This window comes from Nyctereutes procyonoides, unplaced genomic scaffold (genome assembly GCF_905146905.1).
Source record: "Nyctereutes procyonoides isolate TBG_1078 unplaced genomic scaffold, NYPRO_anot_genome, whole genome shotgun sequence".
NCBI lineage: Eukaryota > Metazoa > Chordata > Mammalia > Carnivora > Canidae > Nyctereutes > Nyctereutes procyonoides.
This window is the reverse complement of record NW_026575043.1, coordinates 54,431,046-54,445,450: the sequence shown is the minus strand read 5'-3', so window position 1 is coordinate 54,445,450 and position 14,405 is coordinate 54,431,046. Positions and strand designations below refer to the sequence as shown.

The following is a 14,405-nucleotide window of genomic DNA, read 5'->3' as shown; positions in this document are numbered from 1 at the left end:
ATAATGTACCAAATGACTTTTCTAAAGGGTAAGATAATCTTCACTCACCAAGATGCCCTGCCACTCCTGGGGGAAAACAGGACCTGACTTGCAGGGCTAACAAGGCCCAACAGAAGGCTTAGAATAAATACCACACTGGATTGAGGACTAGGGAGCATTTCTAATGAACTATAGCAGAATAATTACCTGGAGTTGGTCAACCAACTCCAAAGGACCAAAGGGAAACGTCTTAACTCACTAAAAAGTCATTACCATTCAAGAAACACAAATAGGAAAAAAAGAAAAAAGAAACACAAATAGGAAGCATGTTATACCTGACCCAGACGATAGCAAGCCAGTAAGACATATTAGAACAAAAGATCATGTATGAAGAAAGTAAATAAAAATGTGTATGTGTATTCTAAAGACTATGGGGATATTTTTTTCTTTGAAACTTCTCTATTTTTCAATTGCTGACCTAGCAATTCCTGTATTCTATACAAATTTATGATGTGCCATACCTGACGATCACTTCCATTCTGCTTGTCCCTCTAACCACTAAAAATGTTTTAATACGGGCAGCCCCGGTGGTGCAGTGGTTTAGTGCCGCCTGCAGCCCAGGACGTGATCCTGGAGACCCTGGATGGAGTCACATGTCAGGCTCTCTGCATGGAGCCTGCTTCTCCCTCTGCCTATATCTCTGCCTCTCTCTCTGTGTGTGTCTCTATGAATAAATAAATAAAATATTTTTAAAAAAATGTTTTAATACTAATAATAATGGGGATCCCTGGGTGGCTTAGCGGTTAAGAGCCTGCCTTTGGCCCAAGGTGTGATCCTGGAGTCCCAGGATCAAGTCCCGTGTCAGGCTCCCTGCATGGAGCCTGCTTCTCCCTCTGCCTGCGTCTCTGCCTCTCTCTCCTTCTCTCTCTCTCTCTCTGTGTGTATCTTATGAATAAATAAAATCTTTAAAATAAATTAAAAAATAAAATAATAATGATAGAAGAAAGCACTGGTGCTCACCAAGTAATGTCAGAGTACAAAATCTGTAAAGAACCACATAGCACAAGACAATAATTTTAACAAAAGGAAAATAAATAAAGTAGGTGTTCTAGTAAGGTCAGGTATGGTTTTCAAACACCAAAAACACAATACCTAAACTTAACCAATTTAAAAATAATGAGAAGCGCTCTGAAGATATTTCAACTAATGAGCTTTCTGAAAAGTTATTCCAAACCTAGACATTGAAAATATAATTTTGGGACGCCTGGGTAGCTCAGTGGTTGAGCGTCTGCCTTTGGCTCAGGGTATGATCCCATGGTCCTGGGATAGAGTCCCACATCGGGCTCCCTGCATGGAGCCCGATTCTTCCTCTGCCTCTCTCTCTCTCATGAATAAATACATAAAATCTTTAAAAAAAAAAAAAAAAAAAGAGGGCAGCCCCGTTGGTGCAGCGGTTTAGCGCCGCCTGCAACCCAGGGTGTGATCCTGGAGACCCGGGATCGAGTCCCACATCAGGCTCCCTGCGTGGTGCCTGCTTCTCCCTCTGCCTGTGTCTCTGCCTCTCTCTCTCTAGCTGTGTCTCTATGAATAACTAAATAAAAATCTTAAAAAAAAAAAAGAAAATGTAATTTCAACCTACCACATCTCAACACACCACAATTTCACAGTTAATTGCCCATACAGTCCTGTCCACTTCTACCCTAAACAATACTCAGCATGAACTGAGGTCACAGGCAAGATTCCAACAGTTGTAAAACGCTAAAACCTTGGCAGTACAAATAATGCTGTACAAAGACAGTGATGCTGCTAATTCTGAACTCAGTGAAGGGCTGGGCTCTCAGTGACAATGCCTATGTTCAAATCCCAGATCTACAATTTACTAGCTACAACTGTGAGCAAGTTCATCTAAGGCCTTTAGTTTACTACTATGATCACAATAATCTTACTACCTAATAGGACAGTTAGGATACAAATAAGCACGCAATTAATGCTAACAGTTGTTGAACCTCAGGCTGGTGAGCAAGTGCTACCTACCAAGCACAGGCTTTTCCTTTACCAGCTAATTAAAGTCTGAATTCAAGAACAATAGTGGTTTAGGGGTATTAATATATATAAACACAAAAGGAGGGGCTGTCCCAAAGTCTGGAGGTCAAAAGTGCTGAAGTCAAGTACAGTGGGTACCCTCTCTTTTCCTATTCCTGCCAGTTGATATTAATTGCCTTGGAATTCTTAAAGAAAGTCTCTTCTAATACTCTTCTTTTGTAATATGACAAAAGCTACATAATTCTGGCTTCAGTTTTTACAACATGACCTGTCACTTCTATTTAACATATCTTAATTGTTTACAATGTGAAATGGACAATGAACTGCTCCTTACTGGGTAGTTCAAAACACCGTTATTTCTAAATGACTCATGGGACACCAAAGGCATTTTCTTTAGTCTTCAAGAACAATTTTAGAAATCCATTTATTCTCAAAAATGCTAAATCTTAGGGATGCCTGGATGATGCAGTCAGTTAAGCATCAGCGTCTTTATTTCATCTTAGGTCAAGGCCCTGGGATCTAGCCCTGAGTCAGGCTTCAGGCTCAGCATAGATTCTACTTGGTTTTCTCTCTCTCCCACTCCCTCTCCTCCCCTGCCCCCCCACACACCATTACATCTCCCACACTATGCACATGCACTCTCTCTCTCTCAAATAAATAAATAAATCTTTTTTTTTAAAGGTACTGTATCTTGGGGAATTGGGGCTAGATGGTGATGGGTATTAGAGAGGGCACTTTGTTATCATAAGCACTGGGTGCTATATGTATGTGATAAATCCCTGAATTCTACTCCTGAAACCAATACCGCACTGTATGTTAGCTAACTAGAATTTAAATTTAAAAATAAAAGTACTGAATCTTTTTAATGGCGGGGGGCTGGGGCACCTGGCTGCTCAGTAGTAGGAGCATGCGACTCTTGATCTCAGAGTTATGAGTTCAAGCCCCACAATGGGCACAGAAATTACTTCAATAAATGAATAAAACTTAAAAAAAAAAAAATCTGCAGGCAGCCGCTGTTGCAGAGAGTCATACGTAATAAGCCAAAAATTGTGAGCCCTGGCTGGATTCAGTTCCTACTCTCAATCACCCTTATTTCATCCTTGCCTTCTGAAAATATATACTGGAGGGTATGATAACATACACCATGAGGAAATGGAAATAGAGTCCTACCTCTGCCACTCAACACACCTGTGTGACCTTTGGCAACTCAGTGTCTTCAGCTCAAAGTGAGGTATTCTCTAGCAATGGTTAAGACAGTAAGCTTGGGACACTGGGGTTCAGATCCTAACCCCATCAAATGTTAGCTGAGTGACCTCAGGTAAATTAGACAACATGAACAAAGCCCCATTTTTCTCATCTGTGGGGGAAAAGGAGGAGGGGGTGCAGAATGGAAAAAACTATCCACCTCATGAGAACGTGTGAAAATTAAATGAGATAAGCCATGTGAAGGGCCAGTCGCAGAGCCGACATAATAATCAGTCTATACACATTAGCTATTATTTCCCACCTCACAGGGTTGTTGCTAGAATCAAATGAGACATGAGTAAAGCACCATACAAATTTATAAAAGCAGGACCAACTGTACCAGAAATAAAGTTGCCCCCTCCTCCAAAAAAGTTGAGTGATCTCAGCCATGTGGAGAAACCTCCATTTACAGTAACATCTACACTATAAACGCGAGGTCTAGTTTGGCAAAAACCACTGACCTTGAAGCCTTCCTTACCATTAAGAGAGACCAACCACCCATGAGAGAGGAACTACCACAGTCCAATTACAGAACATCTCAGTTATTGAAAAGGTGTTCCTCCCTGACTCAAATCTGTTTTTCACAACATCAAGGATGACATCAAGGTCTTAAAGCCTGGGGTTAAGAGAAGCGTTACGGAGGAGGATCTATTTCACAAGCACATGGGAAGCTGCAGAGAAAACCAGAGAAGCTGCGGAGAGGAGAAGCCCTGCAGCAGCCCCAGCAGCCCTGCATGCCCCTCTGACGAGAGCTAACACGGTCTCTTCACCGCTATTTTGGGCCCACGACCCCCAACCCCCAACCCCCACCCCGCCTCCCACGTGCGCCCAGCGCAGCTGTTTCCCCACCAAACGGCTCTGGATTGGGGGCCTCGAATCCGACCTGCTCCTGACTCGATCTGGGTGACCTTGCATGAGCCCCTTCCCCTCTTTGGGTCCGTTTTTCCATGTGCACCGAGCACAGCTAGTCAGACCACCCCCTAGGCTCGATTCTCGTAAGTAAAAACTCTTTAGTGATGAATTTTCCCTCAAGCAGTGTCGCACCCTCACGCTGGAGCCAGCTTTCACCTGGCTCGGGATCCACCTGAGATCCTGGGAATCCCTTGGTGCGGCACTAACAACGCAGCCAGAGTGTCTCTCAGGGCCTGCAAGTCAGGCCAGCTCTGCCGACCTGACCCTGCCTGGACCGCGCCGCTGCCAGCACAGGGCTCAGGAAGGCCCGGCCGGCACCTACGCGAGGCCGGTGGCTGCGGCCTAGAGGTCCGCGCGGCCCGCCCCCCGCGCCCGCCAGTTCCGCGCCTGCCCCCTCAGCACCCCTCCTGGACCTTCGCCCCGGCCTCAGCAGCCCTCGACGCGTCCCGCCGACAACAGGCTGGCCCCAGACACTCACCGTAAATGGGCCGGAGGCGCCTGTCGTTAGGGTCCTGCACATGGCCCCGCGTCGCCATGATGACAAGCGCAGAACCGCAATGCGCACGCGCGGGGCAGGCCCTCGGGAAGGGGCTGTTAAAGGGCCAGCGCTGATCTCGCTCTTCTATCGCGATAGTCGCGGAGCTGCGACTGAACGCCCCGCGCGGAAAGGGAATTCCCCGGGACCCCGGACCCCCTGCCCGCACCGCAGTGGCTTCTCGGATAGGAAACTTTCCTCCCTTGGCCTGATGGACTCGACCTGGGTGGAACAGACGGCTGTTGGTATTGAAATCCCTTCCGAATCACGTACTGGTGGGTATTGAGGAAAGGAGGGGAGAAACTCGTTTAAAACTGGGGCTCGGCTGCTCCTGCTTGTCGTATTTATCCTCAGTGCCCAGGGAGGACCAGCCAGACTTGTCTTTGACTAACTGTTGAGGAACCAGAAACTCCTCCGGGAGATTGACCCAAGGGACAACAAGGAAAGGAGGGCTGGTCAGGGGTGCCTGACTCGCCCAGCAGGGAGAGCATGCGACTCTTGATCTTGGGCTTGATGAGTTCAAGCCCCTGGTAGGACACAGCTTACTTTAAAAATGGGGGGGAGGGGTGGGTGGGTGCACCTGGGTGGCTCAGTCGGTGAAGCGTCTGCCTTCGACTGAGGTCATAATCCCGGGGTCCTGGGTTCAAGCCCCAACCCGGCTCCCTGCGCGGGGGGGAGCCTGCTTCTCTCTTTCCCTCTGCCTGCTGCTCTCCTTGCTTGTGCGCGCTCTCTCTGTCAAACAAATAAATAAAATCTTAAAAAAAAAAAAAAAAAAAAAAAAAGGAAGGGGGTTGTGGAATGCTGATCAACAGTAAAAATCTGCCTGAAATGTTCAGGATCCCTTCACCCCTCATCTGGGGTTTAGCCAGCTAAAAAAGCATCCTAGATTAGTAGTAATCCAGTTTGTCAATTATACATCAATAAAGCTGGAGGGAAAAAGTAATCCAATGCATACAATACAAAGTTATTGAATACCGATTATGTGCCCTGCTTTGTTTTAGGCCCGAAGGCTACATCAATAGAGTTTTCATGGAGCTTTACTTGTGATGGGAGAGACAAAGAAAATAGCAAATGAGGTGGTGATAAACGATTCTGGGAAAAGTAAAACAGGGACAGGGGAGTGGAGGAGGGAGGCATTTTTATATGTATAATGTGGTCAGGGAAAGCCTAGTTGAAAAAGTGACAGTTGTCAAAGACTTGGAGTAGGAGGAGGAGGGAGCCATTAGGTGTGCCAGGCTCAGTAGAGTCATAACCTAAAGTAAGGCCACACTAGTCACTATGATTCAAACTCAGGTCTTTCTGAGAACCAGAGTGATCCTGTGCACCACAGTGCCTCCAAGTGTCAGCTATGACCAGATAGGGTTGACACCGTCTACTGATGTTCCTTCCCTCTCTCCCTTTCTGAGCTTTTTAGCGTCCAAGAAAATGATTCTCCAATTTAGTGCTCATCAGAATCCCTTGGGGAACTTGATAAACATGAGTTTCCTGGATTCTACTGCCAGAGATGCTAATTCAAACAAAGAACCGCTCTTTGAAAAATAGTAATTAGAAGCACCTGGATGGCTCAGTCAGCGAACCATCTGCCTGCCTTCAGCTCAGGTCATGATCCCAAGGTCCTCGGATCAAGCCCCAAATCAGGCTCCCTGCTCAGCAGCGAGTCTGCTTCTCCCTCTCCCCCTGCCTCTCGTCTTGGCTTGTGTTCTCTCTTGTTCACTTTCTCTCTCAAATAAATAAATAAAATCATTTTTTAAAAAAATACTAATTAGGGCAGCCCGGGTGGCTCAGCGGTTTAGCGCCGCCTTCAGCCCAGGGCGTGATCTTGGAGGCCCAAGATCAAGTCCCACGTCCGGCTCCCTGCAAAGAGCCTGCTTCTCCCTCTGCCTCTCTCTCTCTCTCTCTCTCTCTTTCTCTCTCTCTCTCTCTCTGTCTCTAATAAATAAGTAAATAAAATCTTTAAAAAAATACTAATTAAAGGATCTAGATCAATAGTTTTTATTTACTTTTTTTTAAGATTTTATTTTTAAGTAATCTCTACAGCCAACATGGGGTTTGAACTTAGAATCCTGAGATCAAGAATTGCATGCTCAAGGGGATCCCTGGGTGGCGCAGCGGTTTGGCGCCTGCCTTTGGCCCAGGGCGCGATCCTGGAGACCCGGGATCGAATCCCACGTCGGGCTCCCGGTGCATGGAGCCTGCTTCTCCCTCTGCCTGTGTCTCTGCCTCTCTCTCTCTCTCTCTCTCTGTGACTATCATAAATAAATAAAAATAAAAAAAATAAATAAATAAATAAATAAATAAAAGAATTGCATGCTCAAAAAAAAGAACCACATGCTCTACCAACTAAAACAGCCAGGCACCCCTCAAAAGTCTTTGGTATCTACCATAACAGCAAGCTAACAACTGCTATTAAAATTTAAATATAAAAAATAATAAAATAAAATAAAATTTAAATATACATGCCTACAAAAAAAATAGTGGTAATAGTAATAATGATAATAATAATAATAATAGCGTGCATTTACTGAGCACTTATGTGCCAGAGACTGCTAAATAAGCTCTTTTACATACATCTTTTCATTTTGCTCTTATAAACTGGTGGAATAGATACCATTTCAATCCTCATTTTAAAATGAGAATTTTGAAATATAGATATATTAGGTAATTTGCCCAAGATCACACAGTAAATCTGTGGTAGAATGTGTGGTAGTCTCACTCCCAAATCCACACTCTGGAATTATTGACGAGTTTCCAAAAAGTTAAATATAGAAAAGGAAAAATAACTTCTCAGTTGAGAAACCTGGTAAGAACCTCCTTAACTAAGTGATCAAAGTTAATATTACTGGTGATAATTCATGTTCATGCCATGTACCCCAATATGAGATGATAAGAAAGGAACTTCCATAGTATTTTTCCAGAAAACCCATAAACCCAGAGTACTCATGAGGAAAACATTAAACAAATCCAATTTGAGTGATATTCTATAAAATGTCTGACCAGTACTCTTCAAAACTCTCAAGGCATGAAAGATAAGGAAACATGGCAGCCCGGGTGGCTCAGCAGTTTAGTGCCGCCTTCGGCCCAGGACATGATCCTGGGGACCTGAGATCAAGTCCCACGTCGGGCTCCCTGCATGGAGCCTGCTTCTCCCTCTGCCTGTGTCTCTGCCCCTCTCTCTCTGTGTCTCTCAAGAATAAATAAATAAGGAGGAGGGCGGGGGGTGGGGGCGAATGGGTGACGGGCACTGAGGGGGGCACTTGACGGGATGAGCACTGGGTGTTATTCTGTATGTTGGTAATTTGAACACCAATAAAAAATAAATTTATTATAAATATATATATAACAGAAAAAAAATAATAAATAAAATCTTTTTTAAAAAAAAGATATGGAAACAGAGAAACTGTCACAGACCGAAGGAGACATGCAAACTAAGTAATGTAGTATTTTGGTTGGGATCCTAGAACAGAGAAAGGGCTTCATGGAAAAACAGCGGAAATTCAAATAAAATCGAATTTAGTTAATAGTGTTGTACTAATGTTGGCCTTTTGGTTCTGATAAATGTACACTGGTGATGTAAGATGTTAACATTCAAGAAAACTGGATGAGAGGCTCCTGGGTGGTTCAGTCCATTAAACATCCCACTCTTGGTTTCAGCCAGTGGATGATCTCCGAGTGGTGAGATTGAGCCCTGTGTCAGGCTCCAAGCTCAGCACAGAGTCTACTTGAGATTCTTGAGATTCTCTCCCTCTTCTCCCCCTCTCCTCAGCTCCCCTCCTCAAGTGTGCATGCTCTCTCTCTGTCTCTCTCTCTCATTCACTCTCTCTCTCTGAATTACATAAATAAAATCTTAAAAAAAAAAAAAAAAAAAACGGTGGGACACCTGGATGGCTCGGTGGTTGAGCGTCTGTCTGCCTTAGGCTCAGGTTGTGATGTTCCGGGATTGGGTCCCACATCAGACACCCTGCAGGGATCCTGCTTCTCTCTCTGCCTATGTCTCTGCCTCTCTCTCTCTCTCTCTTGTTTCTCATGAATGAATAAATAAAATATTTAAAAATAAAAAAATTTAAAAGGGAAAGAAAACAGTGAAAAGTATATGTAAATTTTACCCTCTTCAACTTTTCTATAAATCTAAAACTACTCCAAAATAAAAGATTTTTTTCCCTTTTTAAGTAATCTCTATGCCCAACATGGTACTGGAATTTACAACCCTGAGATCAAGTGTCACATGCTTTACTAACTGAACCAACCAGCTGCCCCACAAAATGAAAGATTTTTATGACTATTTTTTTTAAAGATTTTGTTTATTTATTCATGAGAGACACAGAGAGAGAGGGGCATAGACACAGGCAGAGGGAGAAGCAGGCTCCCTGTGGGGATCCCACCGTGGGACTTGATCCCGGGTCTCCAGGATCACACCCTAGGCTGAAGGTGGCGCTAAACCACTGGGCCACCAGGGCTGCCCAAAATGAAAGATTTTTAAATGCATCATTTTAATTATTGGGAAGAGCTATTTTTTAAAAAAGTAGACACTCTCAGCTGAATTCTGTCCCAAGGCTAGCTAAAAGAGAAAATTCAGTAGTGAGTGCATGGAGAAATTCTTACAGAGAATGGAAAGCTCTCCAACAAAGATAGAATCTGTGATCCTCATGGGAAATCATTCCTAAGGCTGAGGAGGTTTTAAAATAACCCAGATAGGGGTGCCTGGCTGTTTCAGTCAGTGCACAGTGCAACTCTTGATCTCTGGATTATAAATTCAAGCCCAATGTTGAGTGTAGAGATTACTTAAAAATAAAAATCTTTGGGATACCTGGATGGCTCAGTCAGTTGGGCATCTGAGTGTTGGTTTCAGCTCAGGTTGTAATCCTGGGATCATGGGATCCGGCTCCATGTCGGGCTCCACACTCAGCTTGGAGTCTCCTTGAGATTCTCTCTTCCTCTCCCTCTGCCCCTCCCCCCACTTTCTCTCTCATTCTAAATAAATAAATAAATAAAATCTTTTTAAAAATTAAAATCTTTTAAAAGTAAACAAAATATTCCTGATAGAGAGGTAGGCATTTCAGGGAAATGGTTTTCTTCTAGGGCAGTGGTTCTCAAAGTGTGGTCCTTAGCAACATAAGCATCATGTGGAAAGTTGTGAGAAATGGAAAGTTTTAGGCACTGATGCAGACCTGCTGAATCAGAAACTCTAGGAGTAGGGCCTAGCGATCTGTATTGTTAGAAATTGATTCTCTGGTGATTTAGACTCTGACAAAACTTGGATTATTTGACTATTTTTTTAAGATATATTTATTTGAGAAAGAGTACAGAGAGAAGGGGCAGAGGGAGAGAGAGAATCTCAAACAGACTCCATGTCAAGCTCAGAGTGCAATGTGGGGCTCTTTCACAATGCTGAGATCATGACCTGAGCTGAAATCAAGAGTTGGATGCTTAAGTGACTAAGCCACCACCCCTGGACTCTTTGACTTTAGATCAGAGGTAGGCGAACTGACCTGTAGGCCAAATCTAGCTTTCTACCTGTTTTTGTATAACCTTAAGCTAAGAATGGTTTTTTATCTTTTTTAATGGTGGGCAAAAAAAATCTAAATAAAAATGGTATTTCATGACATGTGAAAATTATATAAATTCAAAGGTCAGTGTCCATAAATAAAATTGTATGTAACACAGCTACACCTATTTATTTATGCATTGTCTACAGCTGCTTTGGTGCTACAAAGGGAGCATTGAATAGTTAGAACAGAGACCCAGCAGTGGCCCACAAGGCTAAAACACTGTATGGTCCTTTACAGAAAAAGTTTGTCAACTCCTGCTCTAGTAGAAATGCCAGGTAAAGGATAGAATGTTGGGTAAAATACAATGCAATATTTGGAAGTACTTACACTAAAATGATATTCACTATTTGTCTGATATAAACATTTAACTAGATATCCTGTATTTTTATTTGCTAAATCTGGCAGCCCTATCCTAGTGGGGAGAATTTCATGCTCCCCAAATTCTGCTAAACAGCAAGAATAAAGGGCAAGAGTCTAGGTAAACTGACCCCATGATTATTCTGAGATGATTTGCCAAGTATGGTCAGGCTAAGGTTGAGCTTTGAGATGAGGGAGGAGGGCTGGGGCTCATTTTTGGCACAAATGAAAGAGCTGGTGACTCACCTGTATTTTAAGAATTTCCCAGAATGGAAAAATACAGCACCTTCAAGTAGGGGCACCTATGAGGCTCCTGGCCAGGACCATGGTTACTCAGATCATTCTCAGGTTACCTTTGTTGGCCTGGCCCCAGAAGAATACTGACAGGGTCAGCACTGTTCCCTGAACTTGGCAAAGCCTGAGCATTGTGGACCTCCTTAACACAGGCCTCTAGATCCTTGAGTCACTGTTGTTGGTAGAGTATATTTCCCTTCTCCCCAAAGCCTTGTTGGCATCCAAGTGAGATGAATTGGCCTTTCTCTTTTCCCATTCCTATCCCTTGTCCTCAGCACGTAAGGCTGAAGCAGTGACCTGGCTCTGGGTCTGTCCTTACCTGCTCCTGGGAGGCAGCCTCCACACCCTTTGGCAAACCTGAGTCATTTCAGGTGACAAAGGAGATGACCTCAAAGGAGCCAAAAGCCCATTCTGCTTGTGTACATTTGGAACTCCATTTTTAGAGCTGACATTAACGGGAAATACTTGGCATACAGCAGGTGCTCATTCAATGGTAGTTTCCATTTCTTTGACTTAGAACGAGTTACGCCCTTCATTCTTCTCCTTTTTGGAGGCAGATTCGTTCTGGTGAAAAACTCACTCAAGGGCAGTGAGGCTTATGGGTGCATTGTGCCTGAATAGCTGGGTAATGTGGGAAGGGGGGCCACATTACTTGGATGTACTAGTTATATCTCCACCCAATGACTTTTCTAGGTTTTTTTGGTTTTCTTTTCCATCTTAATGGATATGTTGTTGTTGGGTTTTTTTTAAGTTTATTTGTTTATTTATTTATTTTAGTAATCCCTACATCCAACGTGGGACTCGAACTGACAACCCTGAGATCAGGGGACACATGCTCTTCTGACTAAGCCAGCCAGGTGCTCCTTTGATGGATAGGTTTCAATACTTAACCCTAACCCTTCACAGAATAAAAGTGATATATTTCACAGTTGTTTTCCTGCACTTTGACAATAGAATAAACAGCTTGATTTCTGGCTCTAAAATCAAACAGACTTGGATCCAAACACTTAGCATAGAGAAGGCTGAAAGTACAAAGAAAGGCACAGAACTAAAGGTAAATAGAGTTCAAGGCAAAGAAACACAGAACTGGGAGATAAGAGTTTGAAGAATCAGGGTCATGGTCTTGGTTTAGCCAGTAATTCCCAGTATGAACCTGGGCCTCACACATTTTTCTCATCAGAGATCTAGCTCTTGGCTGTCCACCCGGGCACATCCACTTCTGTCCACCAGGTGGCACACAAATGCCAAATTGCCCGGGCTACTTCCCAAATTCAGAAGGGATAGATCTTACTATAATTACTTTTTCTTTTTTCTTTCTTTCTTTCTTTCTTTCTTTCTTTCTTTCTTTCTTTCTTTCTTTCTTTCTTTCTTTCTTTCTTTCTTTCTTTCTTTTTTTGGTAAGCCTATGCCCAACATGGGGCTTCAACTCATGACCCTAATGTGGAGGCCGAGAAAAATTAAGGCCATCCCACCTAAAGTTTAGCATTAGCACAAGTACAGCCATCTTAGGCCCCTGTGAATAAGAGCTGAACTTTACAGGGAAAACTGCAGAATGTCCTCGGCAGGGAATCCCACATCAGAAAGACAACAGAGGCCACCCCGTGGTAGAAAGTCCCGTATTAGGGCAGCCCCGGTGGCGCAGTGGTTTGGCGCCGCCTGCAGCCTGGGGTGTGATCCTGGAGCCCCGGGATCTCCCCGCATGGAGCCTGCTTCTCCCTCTGCCTGTGTCTCTGCCTCTCTCTGTCTTTTGGGAATAAATAAGATATTTAAAAAGATAAATAAAATAAAAGTACTTTGAGTTCTCCTAGTATTTTTATGGTTTCATTTTTAACATTTTAATCTTTGATTGATTTAGAATTTATTTCAGTGTGAATAATGAAGTAGAGTTCCAATTTGATCTTTCCCAGTTCCTCCAAACCTCATTTATTGAATAATCCATCTTTTTCACAAAGCACATGCCACCTTTATCATACAGTAAATTTTCATATGCACTTGTGTCTAGTCATGAAACCCTTTACAGGCTCCTTTCAAGGGCAGATCGAAGCTGGGGTCACAAATAAGGAATTTGCCAAACTAGGTGGATTTGATGTTCAGAGTCTGGACTTTCTCTATACTGCCTCTGAACTGCTGAACTCAGAGCCCTGTCTGCTGCATTTGGCTGATAGTATGCCAAGAAGTTGGATCTCAATTTAAAATGAAGGAGTCTTTTGAAATAACTCAGTCGGAGAAAGATAATTATCATATGGTTTCACTCATATGTGGAATATAAGAAATAATGAATGGGATTATAAGGGAAAGGAGGGAAGCTGAGTGGGGAAAAATTAGAAAGGAAGACAAAAACCATGAGACTCCTGACTCTGGGGAACAAAGAGTTGCCGAAGGGGAGGAGTGAGGGATGAGGTCACTGGATGATGGGTGTTAAGGAGGGCATAGGATGTGATGAGCACTAGGTGTTATACTATATTTTGGCAAATTGAATTTAAATAAAAATGTATAAATAAATAAATGAAGGAGTCTCTGGGAAGTAGTGCTACTGTGTGGTCAATTTTCTGGTAAGATAAAGTATAAGAGATTCAAACCAGTCAGGAAATTCATTTGCAAACTGATTCTAAACTTTGTATACAAATGTAAATGATCTAAAATAGCCAAAATAAAGATTTTGAAAAAAGAGGAACACTTGAGGGAGATTTACATTACCAGATTTCAAGCCTATCTTAAAGCTACCATCATTAAGATAGTGTGGTATTGGTTTGAGATAGACAAATAGATTAGTAGTAGAACAGCATCCAGTTAATAGATTCCTACTGATTGGCCACTGGATTTATGACAAAGGCTCAAGTGCAATTTAAAAGAAAAGAATCTTCCCCTTAGTAAATGGAGCAATAGGATATCAAAAAACAAGACAGAAAAACTCTTTATTCCCTACCTCACACCATACACAAATATGAATTCAAAATGGATCATAGACCTAAATGTAAAAGATAAAACAATAAGACTTGTAGAAGAAAACATTAAAAAAAAATCTTTGTGGTGAGGTAGGCAAAGGTTTCTTAAACAGGCATAAGTATCATTAGTCATAATAGGTAATTATTCTCTTCAAAATTTATTGAATGCCTACCGTGTGCCCCACCCTATACTAGGTTCCAGCAATGCCCATGGAAAAAATGTCAGCCTGGTCTTCCAGGAACTGGTCCAGTGTAATGGGACAGACAGGTGCCTACTTGAGACAACAATATTGTAGCTTTCTAGGGCTCCTAGAGTAATCACAGGAAGCAATAGGGGCCAGAGAGGCACCTTACCCAGAGTTCTGGGAAGGTTTCTTGGAGTGTGTGAAATCAAACCAACCCCCGAAGGATGAGGGAAATCAGACAGGTTGTAGCAGAAATGGTGTTTAAGAAGTCCTGGTGGACACAGGGGTGGGTAGGTAAAATAAGATATTCAGTCTGGTGGGGAGCAGGTGGATGGGACTAGATAATAGTTTCAAGAATATGTCT

At 43.1% G+C, this 14,405-nt stretch overlaps 2 protein-coding genes across 3 annotated transcripts in view; one reads left to right on the top strand and one right to left on the bottom strand.

Annotated features, from left to right (window-relative positions):
- Window positions 1–4,747, bottom strand: part of NAA25 (N-alpha-acetyltransferase 25, NatB auxiliary subunit) — a 77,325-nt gene extending 72,578 nt beyond the window's left edge. Inside the window, exon 1 of the mRNA XM_055321859.1 lies at window positions 4,658–4,747. Within this exon, the coding sequence (XP_055177834.1) occupies window positions 4,658–4,715 (58 nt within the window). The 5' untranslated portion in view covers window positions 4,716–4,747. The remainder of the gene's footprint in view (window positions 1–4,657) is intronic.
- Window positions 4,748–4,811: 64 nt separating this feature from the next.
- TRAFD1 (TRAF-type zinc finger domain containing 1) overlaps window positions 4,812–14,405 on the top strand; it is a 51,657-nt gene continuing 42,063 nt past the window's right edge. The window contains exon 1 of one of the 2 annotated variants that reach the window (XM_055321862.1): window positions 4,812–4,989. In XM_055321862.1, coding sequence (XP_055177837.1) covers window positions 4,926–4,989 — 64 coding nt within the window. In that variant the 5' untranslated portion in view covers window positions 4,812–4,925. The remainder of the gene's footprint in view (window positions 4,990–14,405) is intronic. The other variant, XM_055321861.1, reaches the window with a different exon arrangement.